Raw genomic sequence first — 20,038 nt, 5'->3', positions numbered from 1 at the left:
ATATCACCAGGGGAAATGCTGACATGAAGGAGAAATAAGAGAAAGGCACTTTTGTTACATCTTCACAGTAATAACGACTAAGGAGGCCACATTTGTGGAACTAGGTCATTTCTACTGAGGTTGCTCGTTAAGTACCGGGTCATTTGGGAATTGGGAAAGCCAGTATCATCAAACCCACGGTTGTGTAATCAGAGGTCTTTATTGAACATGTTCTATGAGCAACACACCTGCTCTGCACTTTGGGCATACAAAAGGGAGTAGGAGAGTGAGTAAATCAAGTGAGTAACACAATCCCCAAAGGTTTACAGTCTTATTTGAGAAAGAAAACATATGCACACCAAAAGACAGAAAGCAAACAAACAATAAAGCACAATAAATACTAAATATAAAGTGAGGGGCCCAGATTATAAATATTACAGGAATCAGGTGGGGACCATCAGCACTTCTGGATGGACTCATCAGGGAAGACTTCAGAGAGAACGCAAAAGGTGACGCAAAGCTCAGACACAATGTGCCCTAAATAGAACTATGGAGTCTTTCCCAGGCAGGAGAGTCTGTATTCCAACATGGTAACACTGGAACAAAGAACTGTCCGATGGTTAACTCAGCGGATTTTGCTGGCTGATCCCCCCGATGCTGGATGGACTGAATCAAATGCTTAATTTCTTTTGTTTAGAACTCAATGAACTAACTTCCATGAGTGTGTCAATCTCTAAACTCACACACAAGGCCATGGCCGTGTGTTTGCAAGTGAATTCACAGGTACTTTAATAAAAACAGCAAACATTTCAATGGCCAAATACTCTTCTAGGTATTTTTACCTACATGTAGTCATTTAATCTTTACAACAATCCTATGAGGTAGACTCCATTTTTTTCATTGTATGGGTGAAAAAATAAAAATCTAAGGAATTTAAATAACTTTCCCAAGAATCATCATGTCTTACGCGTCTAACCACGAACCTGCCTTAGACACAGGTAGCACCAATTTCTCCCTGAGCCACCTGACCGGGTCATTTCCTCTGTGAGGTGTGAGTAGGACACGGAGTATGTCTCCACTCAGGGTCTTCCACAGGCAACCAAAATGTGTCGTTCAGTATCATCTTTCAGGAGGGGACAGACGGGATTGTGGGCTGCCGCAGAGAGGGCAGAGCTTCTTCGAGGGATTTCCAAAAACTTCTGGAGTTTCTCTTAGCATCCATGGGCCCTTTCTTTCTTCATAATAATCGTAATAAAGAAAGTCTTTACTGCCATCCCATCCCAGGAAGTGCTCTACATCTGAGTGGAGCATGCTTTCAACCAAGATGGGACTGTTTCGTGCTTACTGCACAATACAGATGAAATACCAATCTCTCTCTCTTACTCGTGCCCAGAGTTCCCATCTATAAAATGAGGCCATTGGACGCAGTCTTTTCTGAAGTTTTTCTCGATTTCTAATCCTGTAACTATTTGACTTCATGAGTTTCCGTCCTCACTTCAACATATTGACTCTGGGTAAGTCCCATTTCTCTGCACTGAGATCTCTGCGTTCTGAAAACCAGGACTGTGCCTGCACCACTCCCTTCCCTGGAAGAGACTCGGCAGAAATAACTAGGGAGATGTCAAATTAAAATCCCTTTCTGACTTCATTTGAGAAAAATGGGACTGTTGTCGCAAGCTAAGCAATGCCACTTGAAAGATGACTTATTCTGCAAGTTGGTGTATCCTTCTACTTTCTTATTGACTTTTTTTTATTGTATTTTTTGCTTTTTCAGGCTTCCTTACTTAGAGAAAGTTTTTTACAGTAAAAAAGATAGAGACCCCACTCATTCAAAGTGTGTCTCACTTTCCCTTTTGTAATGTAACATCATTTAACACTGGCTTCTTGGTAGGATAATTAGAGGCTATTCACTGCCCCTTTTTTCTTTAGCCCCTCATTTTCTTCTGCAGCAGCCTGAGTGCTTGCTTTGCAAAGGAGTTTCCCCACCCCCACCCCCCTCCGCAAAGGGGCTTCTATCTATTGTACTGCTCTCCTATGGGATGGCCCCTGGTTTGAACGTTGAATTTGTTTACCTACAAGGTTAAGAAAATGAGCAGCTCTGTACTTGAAATATGATAGTCTCCCTTCCTCATCACTGGTTTCAAAAAAACATATTGTTGGTGAGGGTTAATCTTACATCATCAGAGTAGACAGAGTCCCTCAGTGGTTCTGGGTCTTGCGGAGAAAGTTCAGAGCTGGAGGTCTGCAGACTCAGGTGTCCAGCTCTGGCTCAAGCCTGGATTAGCTGTGGTCCATCACACCAGGCTCCAAGCTCCTTCACTTACAATGAGCATATTTCTGGTTCAAAAGCTCTATAGTTTTCCTTGGCTCATGGTCAAGTTGCATTCAAGCCCAAGCTGAGCTAACTGTGTAATCCATTTAAATATGGACAGGTGGACGATGCTAGCAGTTGGATTCCTTTTGTACAAAGAACCAGCAATGACCTACTTAGAGTCAGCCCGACTGTTGGTGACTATTTATGAGGACGCCTCCCTTAACAATCCACAGAAACCAGCCAGGTGACATCCCCGGCCATCTTTGCCAAGATAAAGCAGACTCTCTTCCTGAGGATAAACACGGCCCAACAGCATGGAGCTGGAGGCTCCCAAAGGACCAAGGTCCTGCTTCGGCCCATTTTATCTTCTTCTTCCCTTGGGAATGCCTGGCATGGTGTGTGTGTGTGTATGTATATATATATATATATATATATATATATATGCATGTTGGTATATATACATATGCGTATGGTATATATATATGCATGTTGACAGTTGTCGGAGAGAAATGTTGAGCAGTGCAGAACAGCTTAGACAGAGCGGCCTTCCATCCTTCCTATACTTCATGCACGCTTCATCAGCACCGCGCCATGGGAGGCTTCCTTCATACTTCCCAGAGGCAAGAAGACAGAAAGAAGCACATTTTTACTGGGGCTCTGCCATTCCTGGAACGTATGACCTTGTCAAGAACAGAAAAATCACAACTTTAATGTACAAGCAGTGAGACCCCAAAGCCTCACAACAGCTGCATTACGGGCTCACTCTTTCTGGAACAATAAGCTCCTTTGGGTATCATCCCCTTGGTAAGTGGGAGTCTTTTAAGTCATTCTAGAAGCCAGGGGACAGGCTGGTGGTTTTCTGTTGCCTACAAATGCTGAGTTACAAACCTTGTCCTTCTGTAAGCTGGACCACTTCTTTTCCTCTTGGAAAAGCCCCCTTTCTTTGTACAAGGCCCTGGGCTGCCGCAGAAGGTCTCAGCCACAGCAGCTTACTGGAGCCCTGATATATTGGGCTGGAGGAGGGAGGCTTGGTCTAGATATCCAAGCGCCTCTCTCTCTGCATCTCTCTGTGCTCTGTCTCTGTCACTGTCTATGTGTTTCTGTATGAATCTCTGTTTCTGTATTTTCTGGGTCTCTCTCGGGAACCCTTGGCCCCTCTCTGCTTCTCTCTGACTCCCTGTGAATGGGGTATCCTGTGGTGGGTGTCTCCATCTCCCTGTCTGATCTTCTCTCTATAGATCTATAGAGAAACGGGCAGGGAGGATTAGCAGACTTGTCTGCTCATGTCCACATATCTGAGTGGCTCTCTTATAATCCAGAGTCACCACACCCCTCAGTGTCTCCATACTTGTTTCCCCCTTTCCTCTGTTTCGATGTCTCTGTCTCTCAGACATTACCTCAAAAGTGAATTAACTTCGACATACCCCTGAAACCTCTCCCAGACAGTGTTATGATCATTCCTTGGTCTTTTCACACTAGGGAAAGAGAGGGGCCACAGTGGGATATGTGGAGATATTGTTGGTCTCACGCCCTGGGGATGGGGAATGGGAGAGGGGGACTGCAGCCACGTAGAACTGGCATCTCTGTTCCCTCCCCTCTGAAGTTCAGTCAGGCTAACTTATAACCATTCTCAGATACACCTCACTGTTTAACAGCAACAACAAAAATTTCAGTAGTGCAATCATTAGAAGAAGTGTGAACATAACTCTAACCATACCAGATGAGAATGGGTTGTGTAAGAATCCTTTCAATTAAGAAAGAAATCATTCTTGTGGAGCATAACAAATAACATGGAGGACATGGGGAGATGGAGAGAAGGGAGTTGAGGGAAATTGGAAGGGAGGTGAACCATGAGAGACTATGGACTCTGAAAAACAACCAGAGGGTTTTGAAGGGGCGGGGGGGTGGGAGGTTGGGGGAACCAGGTGGTGGGTAATAGGGAGGGCAAGTATTGCATGGAGCACTGGGTGTGGTGCAAAAACAATGAATACTGTTACGCTGAAAAGAAATTAAAAAAAGAAATAAATCATTCTTAATTACAACAACTCACACTGATGTTTTTAAAAGAAATGTCATCCAGATGGCATGTCTTTGAGAACACCCTTCCTTCACACTCACCTCCCAAGTTAGAGGTATGGCCGGGTTTGTTAGCTTGTTGCTTTGGTGGGGTGACGGGAGAAATCAGTAGAAAGGTTCTGTCGACAACAAAAGCGTAATTACACTTAATCATTAGCAGTCCACTTGCGATTATCACAAATATTCAAAGCACATAGAATGGTGACGTACAGCTACTGATTGTATCCTTTCTCTCCAACCCCTCCTTCTTTATATTAGCACTGCGGATAACATAGGAACAGGCCCCTGTGAGACTTCCTCCATTCACCTGGCCTGGATCCCTCTCCTGGGGGCCTGGGTAGGGGTGCTCGTGGGGGGAGGAAGGCGGGACGAAGCAAGCGAGTGGCCTGGAGAGACAGAGCAACACTAGAATGCCTCCTAGCCCTCAAATAGCGCTCCTCAGCTGGCCTACTGGAACCTTCCATGTTACAGTCATCCTTTTATAATGTACCTGAGTCTAAAATAGCCTCGTGTTTTACGGAAATGTTGCTTAGGACAGATAATGCATTAACTTGAAGGTAGAATGATCTCCACATGAGCATAGACCATGCCACACTGGATGTAAAACGAACACACACAAGCACATTTCTGTATCCTGGGTCTGGGGAGCGGGGACTGACACCCCACAAGCAGGTAGTACAAGGAGAGGTTGCTGCACAGAGAGATCTACTCAGGTCTACTTAGGTCTACTCACCAGGAGAGAGGACAGATAATAAGCCTACTTCCTCTGAGGAGGACATAATACTGACTAGAAACAGCCTAAAGTTCTTGTGGGCAGAGGAAGGATTGCAAGAAGTTAGGATAAATTTACCCGGTTCCCAGACCCACGGTTCTTAGCCCTGGCAGCTCATCAGAATTACTGGGGAGTTTAAAAAATTAAAATTTAAAAAAAGTGGGGCACCTGGGTGGCTCAGTCTGTTAAGCATCTGCCTTCAGCCCAGTTCATGATCTCAGGGTCCTGGGATCAAGCCCCACATCGGGTTCCCTGCTTGCAGGGAGCCTGCTTCTTCTCCCTCTCCTCCATGCTCATGCTCTCTCTCTCAAGTAAATAAAACATTTTTTAAAAAAATTTTTTAATTAAAAAAATTAAATTTAATTAAAAATTTTTTTAAAGTGACAAGCCCTAACCCCAAGAGTGCCTGGTTTAAATTTTCTTGGGTGTACGCAGTGTTTGTCTTTTTAAAAAGCTCTCTAGGTGTTTCTAAGGTGCTGCCAGCATTAAAAACCATAGACTCCAACAACCAACAAACTGAATATAAAGTTCTGGGTATAATCCTGACTTATCTTTTAGGTAAAAACATAAAGATAAATGGGCCCAATGACTACTTCTGGATAGTACTGAAAGGCAGACTAGCCCTGTGTGGCTGGACCAATGGGCACTGAAATCACATCAGAAAGGAGCGGAGCCAGACTGGAAGGGGTTGCAAGAGCCCGACCTCTCCTGAGGGCACCAGGCAGACCAGTGAAGTGGTGGGGGTACTTTCGCCAAGCAGGCTGGTTAGAGGCAAATATGGACAATGCTAGGGACTTCAGGATGAGAAGGTCCCAGCCTCGAAGACATGAGAACCATCCCAGACACACCACAGACCAATCCAATGAGACTGCAGGGATGGGACTCAGGCAACATGTTATGAAGCTTCCCACTTGACTCCAATCTTTGGCTAAGGTTGAGATCCACTACTTTAAATCATGGTTGATGTTTAGTCTCAATAAAATGTAGCTTTTTAACATATCAGCTGGAAAGGCTATGGAGAGTCCAACAATCCCCAGAGTTTGCAAACCAAGGACCAAGTTCAGATAGGAGTGACAGCAATAGAGATGGGGAAATAAAGGGAAAAGAAAGGAGGGGAGGCAAAAGGAGGGTGACGGAAATCAAAAGAGAGAGACCAGCAAGGCAAGGGATATAAGGAGGGACAGTGCTGCTACTCAGGCCACAGGCTGTCAGCCCAACCATGGGTATGGATCCTACCCCATGTCGGCCTGGAAGACTGTAGATTGCCTCTTCTCTTGTGATTGGGAAATGTCCCCTGCGCCAGCCTCGAAGTCCCTTTTTGCTGCCATTCAAACACTTTCTGTATTTCCCTCCTTCAGAACAGCTGAGGGGTGGGACCCTGGCATAACAATACATGGTTTCTGCACTGTGCAAGTGAAGGTCAAGGGCGTGTGTACTCCCAGACTGTAGAGCCTTCTCTACAACACCACTGAGCCGGCCCCAGCCTTCCTTTACAACTCCGGTAACAAGGGCGGCCAGCCCCTCTTGAAAATCAAGCTACTAGGAAGTTCTTTGTGTAGCGTCAGAATTTGTTTCCCTGGACTTCCTCACTTTGTTTGCAGTTCTGCCAACTGGAGTCAGAGGGAAAGAGCAGGCGGTCCCAGGAAGATGAGATTTTCTTCTCTCATTTCTCTGCTTCCGCATGGTCTTGCTCTCCTGCTGCCTGGGTTGAAGTTTGCCCCCCGAAACAACCCCCCACCCCCACTCCCTGCCTGGCCACTCTCCTCTAAATGCACGTAGTCTGCTTTCCTCTCTATGGATGCCACGACCCCCGAAGGAATCTGAACAGGTCAAAGAGGTCCTCACTGGGCACTTCGGAATACACAGAGTTAGGGGGACTGTTTCAGCAACACGCCACATGCAATAATGAGTATGCAGGCTTTACCTCAGATAGTCTGGAGCTCCATTTTGCAGCGGTTACTCGACTCTTTAAAGCTTCTCTTATCTGGATGGAGAACAAAAAGAGTCAAGAATTAAAAGATTATGAAAGTCAACACAGATGCACAGGCCAGGCGAACTCTCTGGGGAGAGAGCAGGTTATCAGCCAGGCCCTGTCGCTGGGATGTGGAGGGGTCCGTAACTTGGAGGAATGCTTCAGAAAAAGGTGGGGAGAGGGAGAGACACAGGAAGGTGTGGCTAGCACAGGAGACGCCTATTCAGAGGCCTGAAGCATGAACCCTGTGCCTAAGAAATACAGTTTGCCACAAGTTTGAGGAATCTTTGATTTCGCTTTGGTAGCAGATTTTTGGAGCACTTGAATAGTTAGACATTTTCTATGGCTTGTCTGTTATTTGAACCCCCCTTTCCAAGGGCACCGGGGTGGCTCAGTTGGTTAAGTGTCTGCCTTCGGCTCAGGTCATGATCCCAGGGTCTTGGGATGGAGGCCCGCATAGGGCTCCCTGCTCAGTGGGGAGCCTGTTTCTTCCTCTCCCTCTGCCGGTCAGCCCCTCAGCCCCTCTGCCCCTGCTCATGCTCTCTCTCATAAATAAATAAAATCTTTAAAAAAGAAAACAACCTTTTCTAGAGGCCAATCCATAGTTAAAAAACAGAATCCTATGCAACATAGCAAAAGTCTATGGAATAAAGAAAATAAGAATAACAAATAACAATTATATTTTGTATGTTAAATATATATTAAATAGATTTAACATAAATATACATATAAAATATAAATATATTTAATACATATTAAATAATATATATGATTATATACAGTATATTAATGCTAATATAATATATAATAGAAATACATTTAATATACTAATAAAGCATGTTTATGTATTAATGCTATAAATAATATATAATAACATGATATATAATAATATAAATTAACACAGTATATGCTAATATGGCATATTTATACATTAAGTAATTTTTTTTTAAGATTTTATTTATTTGCTTGACAGACAGAGAGAAAGAACACAAGCAGGGGGAGTGGCAGGCAGAGGAAGAGGGAGAGGGAGAAGCAGGCTTCCTGTGGAGCAGGGAGCCCAATGCAGTGGTCTATCCCAGGACCCTGGGATCATGGCCTGAGCCCAAGACAGGTACTTAACCAACTGAGCCACCCAGAAGCCCCTATATTAAGTAATTTATTAATGTATCAAATATACTTTGTTTCTTACATTATATTTTGTTTTATATTCATATATTTTTAAAAAACACTTTTCATGCCTGTCATCTCATTTTCTTCAAGAAATAATCCTATAAAATAGATACTATTATGCCCATTTTACAACAGAGGACATTAAGATTAGTAGTCGAGGTGACACCCAAAGTCAGTTGACTACTGAGAAGAACTGAGACTTGGCTTTAAGTCCCCAGACTCCAAACCAACTTGTCAATTTCCCTACATCTCTCCTGCTGAATGCAGGCACTGTCTTATTTCTATTCCCTCTTCCCTTCCACTTCATAAAATGTTATTCACATTCTGAGGACTTATAGTTGGTTCTGTCTTCGCAGTTAATGGGTACCAAACTTCTCCAGCTCAAAGTGACTTCGTGCTTCCCAGAAAATACAATATGCTTTGTCACACACAGGAGAAGCACTCCCCAGGGCTTGGGGGCTGTGCACAGGGATATGGGGAGACAACCTAGAGCTTCTATTTACATTTCCTTTTTTCTAATCTTTTTTAAAATTTGTGTTTCATAACACACTAAATACATACTTTGTAAATTGACAATAAACTCATCTGGGGACATATGCTCATTACGTTTTACTGATCCTAAAAATAATTTGTGACGATTCCTGGCATAAACAACTTTATGTCAATTAATCATGTACGGTTCTGTGACATCTTTGACCTTTTATGTTAGAATGTTAAATGTAAGAGGTTTTGATCTTCATAGAAAGTTCTATGTCTTGGAGTTCTTTGCACATCTCATAACACCTGGTAAATTAATAAATAATAATGCTGCTGCTGTTTTGACAATAAACACTAGTTGTAGTATTATGATTAATTTAAAAAATCACTTGGTATACAACTGTGTACTACCTTAAATGCTTTCTGTGTATTTTCACTTAACAAAATCACATTTGTTCTTTACCAGGATCGAACAGAATAGGCAGGAAAATCATCATCTTTGCATTCCTTTTGGAGGATCTGGGTTCCTGAGACTTAAGGAACTCTCCCAGTGGTGCAAAGTTCGTACCAGAAATAGAGAGACTGAAACACCAATACTCTACCACTCCTAAATAATTTTTATTCGGTTGATATGGTATCATAACAAAATGAAGGGACCAGTGTGGAATGCCTCTTTCATAAATCTCAGCTATTAACTTAATAATGGAATTAACTAATTAATAATAATTAATTAAAAAATCAACCCTGCAGCGGAGGTGTTTGCTTCTACATTTGAGAGAGTTGATTATTTGGTCACTCAGGAGGCAGCATAGAATAAAGGAAAGAGAATGATCTTAGAAGGCTGAGTGAACATTTGGTATTCTATTCATTTGTTTAGTTTTCCTCTGTTTTCACCACTCACCACCTACACACACACACCTGTATTTGGAAAATTCCCTTCCCAGAGTCTACTGCTCTTTAAAGTGGAACTCACTGTCCCAACCTCCCTTGCAGCAGAGATCCAGTCACGTGACCTGGACTCAGCCAATCAGACATGACAGGACAAAGAAGCAGGTGTCGGTGGATCCCAACAGGCAGGGCAGAGGTGACCTACAGGACAACAGGAGCAGCAAGTCTAGCTCAGCATCTGCTGCCTGACATTGGCCTGGTGAGCTGTGCTATCTGCACCAGGGAAGTGGGGAGGAGCACTGGTGTCTAGTTCTGTGCTCTGGATTGGGAATTGTTCCTTGGGTGTAGCCTCGAGTCTCCAAGCCAGAGAGATCTTCCCGAAGTTCATCTTGTGAGATTTAATCAATCCTCTTTCTGTTTCAGCTTGTTAGAGTGGGTTTCTGTAGAGCTCATGGGCAAGTTTAATCACTCTGAGTCTCACGGTCCACGTCCTTAAAACTAAAAATAAGAATACCCAAGATTGTTTTAAGGACTAGAGCTAATGTACATACAATGCTTAGCTCCGCAGGAGTTTGCCAGATGGTAGATTTTACTTGCATCATAAAGAGTGATGCCATGTGCAAGTGTCCGCACAAATGATGGAGGTTGGAGACGCTCAGTAAGTGGTCTTTACAAGTGAGGATTTCAGAGCCAAGTACGGATCATGGGGGAAAACAAAAGGAAGAAGGATTTGTGATACCTTTGGGTCCAGGATTGTTCCAAACACCAAGATGAAGAAGCCCTGAGAAAGACAGAAGAGGGAAGAAGAGCCATTTAGCCATTTAAAATACCAGTACTCATCAGTTTCTATTCCAGTTAAAACAAATAAATAAATAAATCAAAAACAATTTCATAAAATTTTGACTCTCTTACGGTCACAGCACCTAGATTCATCCATTCAACGAATATTGATTAAGCATCTTCCATGTGCCAGACTCACGCCAAACACTGGGGAAACCTCAGTAAATCAAACAGACCAAGGTCCATGATCCATACCAGATGATGGGACTTTATTTTTCAACTGGTTAAAATAAAAGTGTTTTGCATTTATCAGGAGCTCACCAGACTATAATAGTCTGAGCAAGTGTCAGAAAATATGTTAGGTCATAGACAGCAGCCTTGCAGTCCTTGGACCAACTATAATGAAAGAAACTTCCATAGAAAAAATATCAAAAACGACTATGCTCAGCTTCTGTTAACACTCTCAACCTCCTTCCCTCATCCACAACCAAAGATTGTTATAAAACTCACAAAGGAAGTCAAGCGCATGGACCCTCAGAAGACTAAGACCCAAAACAGATTGAGCTTTTAAGCACATAACGTGTGCTCAGAAACAGGTGCTCCAAATAGGATAACATGGAGGGACTCACTTAGCTCGCAGATCCCTTACCATCCATACAAAGTCAGACCCCATGAAAGTCAAAAGGAAGCTGTTCCTCTATAGGTATAGTCCATTTGAGTTGTCCCAAAACAATCCCCTGAAGAAGGAAGGAAAAGTATTTGTCCCATTTCCAGACAAAGAGAGAGAAACTCAGAGATTCAACTTTGAAAATGTGATAGATTGCAGCATTCATTAGATGCTTTCTCCTGAAGGTGTGGTTATGCAGGTCCTGGCTCACCTGAGAAGAGAAATGAGCTCATGACCTTTGATTAACAAGGCATCACCTTCAATTTCATAATTGAATATGAAGCCTTATGTTAGCCTTATAATAGGCAGAGGTCTATTAAGACATAAAGTTTTAATATAAATGGCACCATAAAGATGTTTCAACCTGGTGGTCCTCAACGGGAATGATACCAAACCCACTGCTACCTGTTTGTAAAAAAGCTTACCTGAGAGGTGGAAGATTTCACCGGCATTAGTGCTGCCCATATAGCCCATCCATTCCCCTAAACATACCAAATATACCTATCCATTCAGCCAGGCCAGCAAACATTTCAAAGCTTAGAGACCTTCTGTGAGATTACTTTTCTGTGTGACATGCTTAGCCTACGAGATAACTGTTGAAATCTGTCACTGTGTCTACCAAGAAAATGTCATGGATGGCACAGGCCATTAGGTTACAAAGTGTCATTTGTATAAACGTACACCCAGGCCTGGTTTTGGTAAAATGGATACATTTAAAATCGGAATCTCTATGAATTTTGCTTAGGATTTAAATTTTTTAAATATCTAGAAACCATGATTTTAGCCTGTTTCCTCTAAAAAAATACATTTTTATAGCTAAAGGACAAAGAGGAATTTCTCTCCATATAAGGTTTTCAATTTCTCGTGGCTAAACTAAGTATATTCACATCTGTAATGCTTAGCATAACGCCCGACACAAAATATTGAATAAATGTGGTGTCTCTGTATATTTATTTGTGTGTATGTCTGTGTCTACATCTGTGTGTGTGTGTTTAACAGCTTTATTATGCAACCTGCATTTGTACAGTCATTTATCTTACTCATAAATACAGTGTAACTGGGAAATATTCCACTAGGATCACTTTTCATTGGTCCCGCCTTGGGAAAAGTTACACAATATATCATTCAGAAAATCTGGATAAATTATTAATCAAGGGTTTAGTATCTGATTGATAAAAATTCACTGGTAGCAGCTTCTTTGCATTTCTTTGGTAGATAAACCACAATTAGAGTAGCTAAATCTCAAGGTGTTCTCCCAAATTTTAAAATACATGGCTTACTGCTATGGAGGGAATGTTCCTATCCCTCCTGCCAAAATTTATGTGCTAAATCCTAATGCCCAATGTGAAGGTATTTAAAGGCATGCTTTTGGGAGGTAATTAGGTCATGAGGGTGGGGCACTCATGAAAGGGATTAGTGCCATTACAAAAGAGACCCCAGAAAGATCCCTTGCCTGCCCTGCTATGTGATGTTATAGCAAGAAGATGGCTATCCATCTATGAGGCAGGAATCAGGCTCTCTCCAAACACCGCATTTGTGTGTGCCTTGACCTTGGACTTGCCAGCCTCCAAACTGTGAAAAATAAATCTCTGTTATGTATAAGCCACACAATCTATGGTGTTTTTGTTACAGCAGCCCAAACGGAATAAGACATTTACTTTTCTCCTACTAAAACAACTTTAAGGGGGTCTCCAAACCTTACCCAGCCCATAGTTACTCTCAGTAAATACAAGACAGGATACCAACGAGGAGTTGCAGGCTATAAAGTGTGAGGTCAAGTCAGCAACTAATAGCTCCCCAGCAAAGGGGGCAGTTGAACTTTAAAACCAGTGGAGGTGCTCCCACAGGGCTAGGAGCAGGAAACCTCCAGGAGAGTCTTTCTCCTACATCTTCTGGACCTCACAGTGTATTCAGGGGTATCTCTTCTCTGTCCACTCCATCAGTACGACCTGCCCCTCATCCTAAGACTCTGCTAGTTCTGCTTCCTTCCTTTTGCTTGTGTTCACCCACCTCAGCTGATGGATGGCTCCCCTTTCTCTCCTCCCACACCGGGCATCCCAAGGATGCCTTGGCCCACTGATTTGCTGGTAAATAGCCATAACCAGCTCTACTAATTTGTAGCACTTTCCTGTCTCTGTGGCTAAATACTCCCACACTGGCTGATTTAAATCTAGCAATGCAATGTCACCTAATGTGGAATTAGGAAGGGATGGTCACATCATTATACAGCGTGCCCACCATACAGATATCATAGATTAAAATAACCTCACGAGCCTAGGAAAATGTAGACAAATGGGGATTAATATATTTTGAGGATGTAGGACCTTACACGAAACGTTTGTTTTATTTAATCACAAGTTTGCATATTTAATTTTTAATGAGGTCAGCTTGCAAAACTCCTGAAAATAGAAGTCATTTCTCTGGAGACAGGACAAACTACCTTTTGCAGCACACCAGTGCCTAGAGCCTGTGCCAGTGTCTACCCTTCATCCACACCCCAGGCTCAGCTTCTCACGTCCATCAGTACCGGCATTTAGATGAGCTCCACCCTTCTTGGCAGGAGTCAAGGCAGAAACTGAGTTGAAATTACAAATTGATCTTATCATGATAGGTAAAGGAGCTCATGGTACCAAAATGCAAATGCTCACAGCCTAGTCCAGACCAAAACTTGCAGGCAAGAGGACACCCGGGGAGACAAGGAAAGGGAAATGCAGAGGAGTAGATACATGAACTCTTTAAGGGCTCCTGACAAACAGCCATGGGATATGTTGATCAGAAATTTGAGAACGCTAGGTGGTTATACCAGCCCTGTCCATGACTAGCTGCATAAACTTGGGTAAAAGCTATATAAAAAAATGTTTTTTTGTAGAAATGCATAAATACAGAGTCAAATTATGAGGCACCTCTATTATTATTAACCTTGTTTGCCAAGGCATCAAAATGCTTATTGTAAAATGAAATCATTATATTTAAATTTTGAAAGAGAAAATATTTGACTTCAAATCTCTATTATCCACCAGGTAAAACATTTATTTTCAAATAAGTCTACATTCAGAAAAAAGGATTATTTTAAAGGTCATTAGAAAAATAAAATCTTTCTTATCAGTTAATTCTTATCTACGTATTTAACATTCAATATGATAAACTTTGGCTCATTGGTACATAGTGACAGGAAAAAAATTAAAAAAACAAATTTCAGTCAAGTAAGGGATTACTGAATATGGAATAACTACTATGCAGCCATTAAAGAGACATATTTATACATAGTTATCTACTAAGAGGCTATCATGTGTTTTTAAGTGAAAAAATAAGGTACATAATAATATATATCTTCACCCCTATATTATGTCAAAATATATTGTATATAAGCCTAAAAATTTGACAAGGAGAAACATGAAACTGTGAACATTGTTTAATTCACAGAGGTGAGAGAAGGGAAACTATTTATCTTTAATACTGTTCTGTATGACTTGCCTCATTAAAATAAGATGATTTCCAATGGGAACTAAAAATTCTAAATGGAAAGAAATATAATAAAGGTGCACCTATTAATATCTCCAGTTAGGTACCTAGGTTTGGGGGAAGTGGTGGTGTTTAATTTCTAAACAGTAGTGGTTCAGCCTTACTGATGTACTATTTATAATCTTTAGGTCATTTTGGTACTTGGTGCTTTCCCAATGTTCTATTTCATTTTCCTAACATCCCTATAACATGGGCAGTATTATACCCATCTTATAAGTGAGAAAAATGTGGCTCAGGAAAGTTAAACAGATATCCCAAGAGAACATTACACATTAGTAAGTGAGAGAATCAAGATTTGAACCCAGGCCTTTCTGGGGAAAAAGCTTATTTCCTGACTCACTATGCTACTCCAAGTCCATTGTCTTTCACAAAGAAATACAATTGCATAAGCTCCTGATGACAAATCTTCTTCCTGAATTCTCTCCCTTAGTACTGGCTCAGTAGAACCTAGACTTACCTGGAACGCATTGAGCAAGGAGAAGATGATGTGGAAGGCCAGGTTGCTATCATCGATGACAGTGGCTATCCCGAATCCCCACGTCAGGCCCAGCAGTGGTGTGAGGACAGCGATATTCTTACTGATTCTCACAATGGCTCTCACTTCCTGGAACATGGAACTGCCAATGGCGGCTCGCTGGGTCTTGACAATCACCAGTGTGACTGTGATCAGGTTTACAACCACGATGGCCAGGGCTGGGACCGCAAAGGCCAGGAGGGCCTTGGTCATGTCCCAGTTGAGCCAGCAGGCCTCAGGCCGTAGGTAGCCTTTGCTGGGCTCAGTGGCAGCAACTGTGACAGCAGCAATGAGCAAAGGGCACCCGTAGCCGACTGAAAAGAGAGCAGCCACCAAAACCGATTTGGGCAGTGTATGGAAAACAACCAGGATTCCATAGAGGATAAGGAGTGCCTTGGCCAGCATCCAGAAAAACACAGAAAGGTAAAAGAAATGAACAAAAAATGTTGCTGCCACACATCCGTTGTGGTGTGTCATGGGACCACTAAGAAAGGAAGCCACGACGAACCACACATCAGCCAGCAGCAAGGTGGCCGCGATGTTGGCGATGCACAGGTGTCGTAAGTATGAGATCTCCGTCTTTGTCACTTGGCCCCAGACCAAGACCTCAATGATCAAGCAAAGGACCAAACTGCAGATCGAAATGCCCAGCCCTATGTACGTGATATGAGTCAGGATCGGGCTCTCCAAGATGTGGGGTGCCATGAGAATGGAGAAGGAGGTAAATAACTTGCTTGGCTTGCATTTGCAAACAGCTTGCTGGGAGTTTTCTTGAATTATTTGACAGGCCTGCTGGTCCCATCTGCTCTCCAGGGAGTGCCAGCCAACACACTGTGTCCTCCTCTCCTCCGACTTGCTGATCTTTTCAAAAATCAATGAGATTCTTTTAAGTTCCTTGGGCAAAATGACAGACAAGACGAGCCCATTGACAGTAACACTCTCCAAAAGACTGGCTTCGAGGATGGCCCCAAGAGTCGGAAATGCAATGCTGATGGCCCGGGAAGGAGCAGGCACCTTCTGAAGTTCATCTCTACCAATCAGCACCCGTCCAGTGATCTCACTGCCCGTGTCGTTAATTCTCATTGAAAAAGTGAAATTCTTCCCAGCATTGTCTTGGGATATGGTGGTGCCCATAGTATGAATGAAGACATCTGATATGTCAATGGGATACTTATTTATAAATAGCTTTCTTGCAAAGGAATTGACTGAGTGTAGCAGGACACAGCTGCTGTTTCTTTCAGGGATGAAGGTCCAGTTTGAGATGCTTTTGCTGTTGAGAATGTGGTTGGCCATGATACTGTAACTCTGCCAATGAAGAATCAGAATTAGTACTGAGCCACTTCCTGAATCTGCCAGGACAGTCAGAATTCACTTTTATAAAGTGTGGTCCTCCAGCCTGTTGCATAGGCATCCCCTGGGAACTTCTTAGAAGGATGGACTCTCAGGGTCCACCCCAGACCTAGTGAATCAGAATCAGCCTCGTAATGAGATCCCCAGGGTACTGGCAGGCCAACAAAGTTTGAGCTGGAGAATAACGCAAGGAAGGAATTGCCCTCATGTCATGTATGAAGAGTCTCCCTGGGAGGCAGGCAAGTGGGCAGCCTTCCCCAATCTCACTGACATCAGCACTTCCCCTTCACACCATGGGGAAGCCAGCCACTTGCCCACCCTGGTCAGAATACCCAATCCTGCAACAAATATCTATTAAGTCCCAACTGTGTGCAGGACCCTGGACAGGAGCATAGCAAATTGAAATTTGACACCAGAGGCTGAACCTCCTTCTTCCCCTCTGCCTCAAAGATTGAAAGTAAAAGAAGTGAATCCAGGTCCACTTCACACTTCTGCAGCAGACACATATGGCTGTATTCTTTGTATTCGCTTAATTTCCATTTTAGCATCCTGTTCTGACTCACAAGTGAAAGTAGGAAAAGTCTTCCTCGGCAGGAACCCGAATAGTTCTTAGAGGTTTTCAGTAGCCAAAATATACATTGGGCGAGCTTATCCCTGGGTCGAACCCAGCACCCAAGAAGTTCTGTTTCTAAACGTGTACTGGTTGTGTTCACCTTTTCTGTTTTCCTTTGTTTATTCTGTGGTGAACATTTATTGAGCACTTGCTATGCCAGACATTACAGACACTGACAGGAAAGACCCCAAAAAGCCCACAGAATACTCCAGCGAAACTGCATTTCTTTCCACCAAAATGTCATTCTACCAAGTCAAGGCCGCTCACCTGCATCTTCACTTCGTCAACACTTGTCGATAGCACCATGGATATGTTGTGTAGGAGCTGCACAATGACAGCAATGTTTCCTGGGAGCCGGGGAGACTGCCGAATGTTCCTGAGTACACAGGACAAATCCTCTGGACACTTTTGCATCAGCATATCTGTGATGGTCTCAGACTTTCTGGCATATTCTTTTATTACAGTATTTCCTCCGAACGGTCGAATTGAATATGAATTTGTCTAAGAAAGGTCAAAAAGAAAGGTTGTATTGGGTTACTTTTGCTTTGAATATGAAAGTACCTTTAATTAACTTTAGGACACCCTTATCACGCAATTGTACGTTGCAAAATGTTTGTCAATTTTATATTTTCATAATCACATTGCTATGGAGTAACTTGCCCATTACCAAGGTATATGAACAGAAAAACCCAAGTTCCAGCTCGCCAGCTGCCTGTTGCTAAACTCTCCCCGTCCAGGGAACAAATGTTATCTTTAGCATACCACTTCAGACCCCTTCTGTGCATATATATGTCTTGTGCAACTGATAAATTTCTAGTGTCATTTAAGCCTATATTTACTAAACATATTTTAAACATAGAAATTCTGGACTAGATTTGGATAAATCAGCTGACACCAACACAAAAGAATGACTGAAAATAGTGATAAATAGTATCTCCCACAGATTCAGGTTCTGGGTCCCAGCCTTCAGAACAAGGGAAGCAAACGTGGCCCCTGACTGGCAGCCTGTTTTTTGTAAATAAAGTTTTATTGGGAGCCAGTCTACTCATTATTGAAGTATTGTCTAAGGCTGCTTTCCTGCCACAATGGCAGAGTTGAATTCTCACAATAGAGACCCTTTGACCCACAGGGATTAAGTATTATCTGGCCCTTTACAGGAAAAAAAAAAATGCCAACCCTTACTTCAGAGGACCCCTTTCTGGCATCTTCTCGCCTGCCCCTTCATAAGACAAAGAGACTGTGGGCCTAGAGGATATGCCTACTCAGAACTCATGTCCCTGCATCTAGACACTCAAATTCCCTGCCCAGCAACCCCAAATCCACTTCCAGGGCCCACCTGGCCTCTTCTCGACGTCTGTGCTACATGATGGACCACGCCACCACTAGGCCTGCGAGGTGGCAACAGGATACCGGTTTTCAGGGTTATGAGCATGTGACCTTGGCTTTCCACCACCCTTGAGGGGCAGGACAAAATCTTATGGGACACCAGCAGAACATATTTTACTTAGCAGTCTGGAAGCTTGACTCACAGCATTTAGATAGTAGAACATATGGTACATGGTTCTCTGTTTTATCATTGCCCAGATGCCTCAAATTAGGGATGCCTCCAGTGATGGACACCCTGAGGCAGGCGGCCTTTTGAAGACTGTTTGGAGACTTCAAGTATAGCATCCACTGGTGCGCTCCCTGAGCCCCCCTAAAATCACCCAACAGGGGTGTTCCCTAGGACCAAAGAGATGTGAGGGTATTGACTCATCTGAAGGAATCAGGAGCTGAATGTCAGAAAGGTGACGCCCCTACGAGAAGAAGAGTGAAGAAACAAAAAGAGAAGAAATAATATTTCTCCTGATTTTATTTATCAAAATTTGATCTTTAAAAGTGTGTCATTACTTAAGTGTGTATGGAAATAGGCTCATCTGTTTGATGACGAAGGCCTTCCCTTGCGGCCAGCTTGTGCCTCATGCTTTACTGACCACAGAAATCACCTGGGGGCCTTGATAACCTGCAGCTTCAGAGTCAACAGGTCCGGAGTGAGGCCGGCATATCTAAAGTTCTCAGGGTAGGAGCGCCTGGATGGCTCAATCCTTACGCATCTGCCTTCGGCTTGGGTCATGATCCCAGGGTCCTGGGGTCACCTCCCTGTATCGGGCTCCCTGCTCTGCTTCTCCATCTCCCTTTGCCTCCTCCTCCCCCTGCTTGTGCGCTCTCTCACTCTATCTCTGTCAAATAAATAAATAAAATCTTTTAAAAAATAAATAAATAAAAATTCTCAGGCTGGCCAATGCTGCTGGTCAGAGAAGGGTACCTTGAGGCCTGAGGCTTTGTAGTAAAGAGCTAAGAGCAAAGATGGAGAAATAAGCTGTGATCATTCTCCACAGTTCTTCTAGCTTTGACCGGAGGATCAGGCTCCTTTGTATCATGAAGTGTGTGGGAACCCAGAGCACAAACTTTCAGATGCCCAAAGTTAGAACCTCCATTCTTGTGCAGAGAGAGAAAATGAGTAGGAGTTTATGTATTCATGTACAAATGCACTCACCTACCAGCCCTGCCTTGTGCTTCCCCCCTCTCTTATTGACTGCACTATGCATTGTTCATTGGGTCTCCCCTCTGCGTGTGAGAGAAAGGATATTACCTCAAAGATGTTGAAGGCATTAAGAGTCCGGCAGGTTTCAGTGATCTTGTGCCATTTCTTTTGCCTGCATAAAAACCCCATATTTCCCTGAGTGTCTGGAGGGCAAGGTTGGCTGCAGTGAGAATTGTCCACACAGACACCATCACATACACCTGGAGAAATAAAAGGTATTGACATCGGGTGGAGATGTTGGGGCTCTGTACCGCGTGAGCCAATCGCCAAGGGGTCAGCACAGTGAGGGCACATCAACCCCATGTACATCAGATGTATTTTCTTCTCACACTGGAGGACGATTGAAATAGATCAGTGATC

The 20,038-nt window shown here is 43.1% G+C and overlaps 2 protein-coding genes across 8 annotated transcripts in view; both read right to left on the bottom strand.

The window, feature by feature from the left end:
- ADGRF4 (adhesion G protein-coupled receptor F4) overlaps positions 1-4,435 on the bottom strand; it is a 29,810-nt gene extending 25,375 nt beyond the window's left edge. The window contains exon 1 of the mRNA XM_046006831.1: positions 4,412-4,435. The gene's annotated coding sequence lies outside the window, so the exon portion shown is untranslated. The remainder of the gene's footprint in view (positions 1-4,411) is intronic.
- ADGRF2 (adhesion G protein-coupled receptor F2) overlaps positions 181-20,038 on the bottom strand; it is a 57,479-nt gene continuing 37,621 nt past the window's right edge. For 5 of the 7 annotated variants that reach the window (XM_046006833.1, XM_046006832.1, XM_046006836.1 and 2 more), the window contains 7 exons: positions 19,727-19,878; positions 17,362-17,595; positions 15,075-16,436; positions 10,388-10,429; positions 7,066-7,125; positions 4,412-4,488; positions 181-2,973 (listed from right to left, as the gene is read on the bottom strand). In XM_046006833.1, the coding sequence (XP_045862789.1) occupies positions 4,441-4,488; positions 7,066-7,125; positions 10,388-10,429; positions 15,075-16,436; positions 17,362-17,595; positions 19,727-19,878 (1,898 nt within the window). In that variant the 3' untranslated portion in view covers positions 181-2,973; positions 4,412-4,440. The remainder of the gene's footprint in view (positions 2,974-4,411; positions 4,489-7,065; positions 7,126-10,387; positions 10,430-15,074; positions 16,437-17,361; positions 17,596-19,726; positions 19,879-20,038) is intronic. The other 2 variants (XM_046006837.1, XM_046006838.1) reach the window with 1 other exon arrangement.

This window comes from Meles meles, chromosome 5 (genome assembly GCF_922984935.1).
Source record: "Meles meles chromosome 5, mMelMel3.1 paternal haplotype, whole genome shotgun sequence".
Classification (NCBI taxonomy): domain Eukaryota; kingdom Metazoa; phylum Chordata; class Mammalia; order Carnivora; family Mustelidae; genus Meles; species Meles meles.
The sequence above is the reverse complement of the archived record's forward strand: the minus strand, read 5'-3'. Positions and strand labels throughout refer to the sequence as shown.